This window comes from Solanum lycopersicum, chromosome 9 (genome assembly GCF_036512215.1).
Source record: "Solanum lycopersicum chromosome 9, SLM_r2.1".
In the NCBI taxonomy this organism is placed as follows: Eukaryota; Viridiplantae; Streptophyta; class Magnoliopsida; order Solanales; family Solanaceae; genus Solanum; species Solanum lycopersicum.
This window is the reverse complement of record NC_090808.1, coordinates 18,400-25,922: the sequence shown is the minus strand read 5'-3', so window position 1 is coordinate 25,922 and position 7,523 is coordinate 18,400. Positions and strand designations below refer to the sequence as shown.

The 7,523-nt window shown below is 34.2% G+C and overlaps 1 protein-coding gene across 1 annotated transcript; it reads right to left on the bottom strand.

Moving 5' to 3' along the window:
- Positions 1 to 257: 257 nt before the first annotated feature.
- LOC138338248 (uncharacterized) lies at positions 258 to 4,090 on the bottom strand. The gene is made up of 6 exons (XM_069289034.1): positions 2,944 to 4,090; positions 2,677 to 2,769; positions 1,675 to 2,046; positions 1,391 to 1,627; positions 1,038 to 1,186; positions 258 to 818 (listed from the first exon to the last, which is right to left on the bottom strand). Exons 1-6 carry the CDS (start codon positions 4,088 to 4,090, stop codon positions 258 to 260), a joined length of 2,559 nt encoding a protein of 852 aa, XP_069145135.1.
- Positions 4,091 to 7,523: the final 3,433 nt, after the last annotated feature.

Here is a 7,523-nt window from a genome sequence, read left to right as displayed (position 1 = left end):
TACCTTCTAAAATTTGGTAGGTATGTAATTGACTTATCTACTAAGATAGTCAATTACACCCTTATACAATAAGATGCACAATTAGAATGTAATACCTAGAGAGGACTCCTCTCTTAATACATTTTCTAATAAGCATAAATGAGGGAGACTCTCCCCTTACATGGATAATGAAATTAATAAACCTATTCTACCAACTAAAACAGTCAATGAATAAGTTTAATGACATTAGAATTACAACTTAAGTATAGAAATTGTATCTAGGGAGGATGTTTTATTCTCTTGAGTTTCCTTCTTCTAAAATTCTGGATACCCATCTTCTCCAATATATAACTTCTTCTAATTGCTCCCTTGAGTTGTGTTGTTGTATAAAAATGTTGAAGTATTTCCAGCTTGTGGCTCCATTTAGCTAGCATGTCTGCAGTACAGTTTGCTTCTCTGTATTTGTGATGACACTGAAAATGATCCAATTTCCTAACTATTTGTTGAATTTGCTGGATAGTTTCTTCATATCTCCATGGTATCTTGATTGTATTATTGATCCAATTGCACAGCAGCTCTGAATCCACTTCTAACTCAATGTTTTTGTAGCCATGTTGTTCACTCCAGTCCAGCCCATATAGTGCAGCCTTGATCTCTACAATATTATTAGTACCAAGACCTAGAGGTAAAGAAAAAGCATAAACTATTTTACCTTGATGATTTCTTAGTATTCCACCTCCTCCAATCTTACCTGAATTCTGTAGGGTACTCCCATCTGTGTTTAATTTGTAAATACCTAAGTCTGGCTTATTCCAGCTTACCATTACAATTTTATATTGCTGTTGACAATGCTCTATTATATTCATCAGATTATTCCAACTAGATTGCCATGGTATAATAGGAAATACAGTTTTAATAATATGCATAACATCCTTGAATATTCCATACTGAACTCTATGTATGCTGGAACTTTTCTTCCCATATTTGACTGTACACCTGTTTTTCCAAAGATTCCAACAAATAATATTAGGTATAATATGGATGAATAATTTATATACCTCATTAGTAGCTTGCTGATTCCTCCAGTGTAGTAATTGATCTCTTAAACTAGTATTAACTGGCACTACTCCAACTGTGGATGCATGAAACTTCCATATGTATTTAGCAAAGTTGCCATTAATCAATATGTGATTAATGTCATCTTTGCCTTTACTGTGAAAACAATAACAATCTGAAATATCTTTTCCAAATTTCTGCAAAATTTCATTAGTAGGTAACTTACCTTTTAAAGCTCTCCAAATAAAGAAGGATATTTTAAAAGGTAAGTGTTTATGCCATATTAAGTTATTAATAGGGTCTATATGTCTCTTCTTTCTAATACACTCCCATGCAGATGCAATAGTAAAGTTACCAGATTCAGTAGGCATCCAACTTGCAGTATCCTTTTTCCCATCTTTATAATTGAAATTAGTTTGCAAAATCTTGGGTATCAACAAAGATGGAACATGCTGTCTAAGTAAACTTTCATTCCATTTACCATCCTTTAAGAAATCAGCTACAACACTGTTGTTAATACTAGAAATATGATCACAATGATAGGCAATAGATTCATTATCTAACCAGTTATCCCACCAAAAGCTGCTATTACCTGAATGAATATGCCATTTAATGAGAGATTCCAGACTATAGAATCACCAGTGTCATATTTTTTGGCCACAGGATTGGCTCTTTGACAATACTTGGCTTTTATAAAAAGACTCCACAAAGAGTTTTTGGTTCTAAAATTCCACCACTGCTTATATTGAAAAGCAGTACATATATCTTCAAGCCTTCTCACTCCAATGCCTCCTTCCATAATAGGATAAGCCATATTCTCCCATGAAGACCAATGGTATTTCTTACCATCTTTATCTATACCCCAAAAGAAATCAGCAATTACCTTTTTAATACTATTTAAAGTAGTTTTGGGAGGTGAAATAGCAGCAAGTGTATGAATTGGAATGGATTGCAATACATGCTTCACTAAGGTAGTTTTGCCTCCAAAATTTAACATTTTTGAATGCCAACCTGCAATTTTTTTTATCACCTTATCAATCATCTCACAGTAATATATAATCCTTTGCCTACCAATATACAAAGGACATCCAAGATAATTGATAGGGCTGTATTTTCTACTAAAACCAGTAGCGCTTTTGATTTCCTCTATGGTATCTTGACTAGTATTAGAGGTTACCATAAAGAAACTTTTGAGTTTATTTACTTTCTGATCAGACACTTCTTCATATTCTTCAATAGTCTTCATAATGAGATTAAGAGAGTTACTATCAGTAGAGGTAAAAATAATTATATCATCAGCAAAGCTAAGATGGTTAATTTAGGGACCATTGTTTTCCATATAAAATCCTCTGTACAACTTATTTTGGTATAGAAGACTAAGCTGTCTTGAAAGAACTTCAGCACCTAAAATAAATAATGCTGGAGACAATGGATCACCTTGTTTAAGTCCTCTCTTAGAATGAAAAAATCCATGTCTCTTCCCATTAATGACTATAGAGTACCAATTATTACTCATAATCCTCCACACTCTATCAATAAACAATTCACTAAATCCCATTTTTCTTAACACAATGCAAGTATAATTCCATGAAACTCTATCATATGCTTTCTCCATGTCCAGTTTAATGACTACATTACTACCTTCTCTTGGTTTCTTAATCCCATGAATAATTTCCTGAGCCAACAAAATGTTCTCAGAAATGTTCCTTCCTTTGACAAAACCTGATTGAGTTTCTGAAACAATACAAGGTAAAATGGATGCCAATCTAGTGCTCATAATCTTAGAGATGATTTTATTGGAAAAATTACTAAGGCTTATAGGTCTGAACTCCTTAATTTTACAGGGATGGTCTACTTTAGGCAGTAATATGAGACAAGAGTGAGTCATATATTTTGGCATAGGGTTACCACTATAAAAGTACTTAACAGCAGCCAACAGATCATTTTTTATAATACCAAAGCAACTTTGGTAAAATTTTCCTCCAAAACCATCCGGACCAGGTGCAGAATTAGGATTCATACTCATTATGATCTTTCTCAACTCATCTTCATTAGGCAGCCTATCTAACTTCTTATTTTGTTCTTGAGTGATTGAAGTATTGATACACTGAAGAGTTTCTTCCTTAATTTTCTCATTCTTACCAGTAAAAATCTCCTCATAATAATCACAAGCATGTCTGGCAATCTGTTCTTCTCCATTAATCCAGTTCCCACTGTCATCCATCAACTTATGAATAGCCATTCTATTTCTTTTACCTCTAATCAAAGCATGAAAATATTTGGTGTTTGCATCACCCTCTTTTAGCCAATGTAACTTAGTTTTCTGCTGGAGAACATTATATTCAACCTTCAAAAATTTAATATAATTAGCATTCACAGCATTCAACTTTTCTCTATTTTCAACACAATTATTGAGGACCATATCATTTTCAGCTTGTTTTACCAGCTCCTCATAGTGTTTTACCCTTTCAAAAACATCACCATATTCCTGTTTTGACCAATTTCTCAAGGTATTAGTTAATCTCCTCAATTTTGTATGTAAAATCCACATAGGATTTCCAGTGGCAGCTCTATTCCAACATTTTTCCACAGTTGATAAAAAAGAATCATTTTCAGTCCAACAATTCAGAAATCTAAAATATTTAATAATGTTGGATTGAATATCACCAATTTCCATTAATAAAGGACTATGATCAGATCCAATTGAAGGAAGATAAGTAATACTAGAATGAGGCATTATGTCAATCCATTTATCATTAGTCATACCTCTATCCAATCTTTTCCAAATTCTTGCACCATCCCTCCTATGATTACACCATGTATAATTTTGACCATAATAACCCATGTCTACTAATCCACAAGCCTCAATAATACTAATAAATTCCAAACTCTTGTTTATGTTATAATCTCTACCACCCAGTTTCTCACTAGTAGAAGTTATAACATTAAAATCCCCTAATACACACCAAGGATTCATACTTTCAGATCTCTTTAGCATAACATCCCAAAGAGGTTTTCTCAACTGATCCTTACACTTAGCATAAACATAAGTCATGTTGAATTTCTCCCTGCAAGTTTCATGTCTAACCTCACAAGTCACCTGTTGTTAATCACTTTCCAGGATATCACAAGTAATTTCATTAGACCAAAAAAGCCAAATTTTGTTATTAGAATTACTATAACTATGATCCATGAGTAATTGAAGTCTGTAAGCATCTATATGATCATAACTGGAAAAAGGTTCTAAAATAGCCATCATAGAAATATTATGAAGTTTTTTGAGATTAATCAGCCTCTCAAGAGCACCAAAAGTATTGATACTCCTAACATTCCAACATAAAAACTTAATCATTAAATTCCTCTACTTCTAGCTCTAGTATTAGGTTTACTAGTACTAGTAAGTTTATTTTGCTTCACAAGCTTTCTTCCTCTAGGTGATAGACCCTGTTTGCCAGTTACATCTCTAATTTCATCTACATTAGAAGGCTGTAACATAGGATCTTTTTGAATTTGGTCAGAAGTGTTAAGTTCCTCTCCTGGTTCTATACCCTCTCCTAAAGATTGAGTATCCACATCATACTCATCTTCAGAATCAGGCTCCCTATACTCATCAAAATTACTTTGATGATCAGTAGGGACATTACCAGAAGTAGAAGGATTTTTATTATTATTTTTTAAATTAGTCTGTAGAAGAGGATTATGAATATTTTTATCAGGGGGTTCTTTTGCAACATTGCTACATTCCCCATATTCAAAAACTTTATCTTTGCCTTTATCAAATCTAGTATATTGAGACCTATTATCCACCTGACCTCTTCCAACCTCACCTCCATCAGCTACTCCAATATTGTCACTACAAAGGGCTGCAGGGGAGGGGAGCATTGAGTCAATACCTGATTTATTAATATTTGCTTGATGATAAACCACTTGTTGAGTATTAGTGGCCTGACTTTCCAACCTTGGTTGTTTATTTCTTTTTTCCTGCTGTACATGAGCTCTTTCTGAATATGCATTACTTTGTTCATGCACTTGATCATTGTGTTGCTCCATTACTTCTCCAGCAGGTGTTAGTTCCTGTGATTCAAGATCAATATAGGTGTTTTTAGTAGGGATATTAATTATACCTGCTTGAAATTGCTGTGCTTGGTGAACAGTCTTTTCATTGTTGAATCTAACTTGTTGATTGTTATTCTTTCTTCTTTGTGTTTGCCATGTATCTTGCATACCATGCTGCTGAGTTTCATCACCTTGCTGTCTTGGTTGATTGTAATCTGGCTCATTTCTACCAGTTTCCTTGTTTTGATCAATCTCTAATTCTGCATGGACAGTTTGAGCAATGTCTTTCCTATTCTTGTTTTTATCTAACTCTTTTCTTTTTTTATTTTCCTCATCCCTTTGTTTTATAATACAGTCAGACTCCTTGTGACCTTGATGTTTGCAATAAAAATAGTAATTTGGAATACTATCATACTCAATCTTTTGCCACCTCCCATCAGTAATATCTTCACCTATATACCCCATCCAAATGTGAGGGGGTCTGTCCTTTGTTAAGTCCACTTGCACTTTAACTCTAGCTTGACTCCCTCTTGTTTTATTAATAGAGGCAGAATCAAGATTCAAAACTCTACCTATGGGTGAAAGAAGACTAGTAATGAATTGTTTATTGTAACAATGCCATGGCAATTCAGGCAATGAAATCCATATTGGAACTAGGGGTGTTTCTTCCTCAGGTGTAAAATTAGGTGTCCAGGCTTGGATTCTCATTACTTGACCTGCTATAGTCATTCTTTGTTTAGTCCATACCATATTATAGTCTAATTCATTATCAAGATCAATGTAGACATGTCTTGAATTAAAGTGAGCTATTTTAACTCCCCCAGACAATTGAGTTTGTAATATAAAATTTTTCCTAATTAACTCAATTCTAGGCATGGTATAGATGAATTTTCCTATCAAAGTGAATTTACAGGTAGCAGCTAGGTTTTTAACTACTTCTTCCTTAACATATAACACAGCTGGGAGTCCTTGCTTAGTAGTAATCTCAGGTTCAGTAAGCTTAATGCTCTCCCATTTCTTGGATTGATTATATCTAAGTCTATCAGCATATGTTTGAATGACAGTATAAGGGGCAGGTTCAGGTATTTGGTCCTTCTTATTGAAAGTGTTAGTTTCTGAAGAAGGATCATGATTTGCATTCTTAGTTCGAGGTAAAGGTCTATCAAAATTACTAGACACTTTAGGAAAATTTTGTTGATAATCAAGATTTCTAACAGAATCAATGTTAATTCTATCAGTAATATTCACCAAGCTATCATTCTTAGAGTTGAAATTGGTAGAAACTAGATTACCTTGCCCATTATTAGCTCTAACAGGAATTTCAGAAGAAGGCATACCAGATTGACGAATTTGATAAGGATGAACAGCATCCTTAGAAGCAAGAATTCGTGTAGTCCTTGGATTTTGTTGTTCCATATCTTTTTCTTTATTGAAATTGAAATTTCTTTGTTGATTTGTAACAGATCGATTCACCTGTTGATGTTGACCATCACTAAATTGTTGTTCCCTTCCTTGCGAATCGATCTTCTCACCTCCCAGTCGTAAATCAACTAATCTATCATCTTTTGCTCCACCAATCTGTTGAATATGTGAATCGCGACCTAGATTGTGCAATTCTTGTCGATTATCATACGAATGAACTGGTGTTGAGCTCGATTTTGCCGCCGCTGCCTGCGATGCAATTTTTCCATCGCCCATCTGTTCTTCGCCACTTTCAATTGCGCCTTCTTTACGATTAAGATTGTAATCTTTTTCAGTGTTGTGACGCGAAGCATCGATGTCAGCCTCTATCGTCGCTACCTGGATCGCTTCTTCCTTCCTTTGCGACGAGGAAGACGATGCAGAATCCGTCACTTCGTGGATTTGCGAATGAATTGTTGGATTTCCAGTTTCTATCGGAGGATCTGGTGGCTTAACACGCTCATCCACTGGATTTCCATCCATTACAACTCACAATTTTCCAGGAAATTAGCTGATTAACTAATTCTTACGATGAACACCTTGCAAAATTTTTAGAGAGAGAAAATTTTTTTAGAGAGAGAAAATTTTTAGAGAGAGAAAATTTCCGTGAAATGAGAAAGCGATAGGGTTTAGGGTTTAGGGTTTTTTTTTATAAAACGACCCTTGGAGTGGGTCAGGGGCTTAGCATCACCCCCAGGCCTTATCATTTCATGAAAATCAAAATTACAAGAAGGGGGACTAGACCTTACCTTCTATGATTTGGTAGGTATGTATTGATACATCTACTAAGATATATCAATATAACCTTATACAATAAGATGCCTAGCTATGGAAATAAATCCTAAGAAAGCTTAAATTAGGGAGACTCTCCCTTTTACAAGATTGGAAATGAAATAGTAAACTTATATTGCTAACACAGTCAATAAAAGTTTAATGTCAATTGTAATATTACACATATGAATATGAAAACA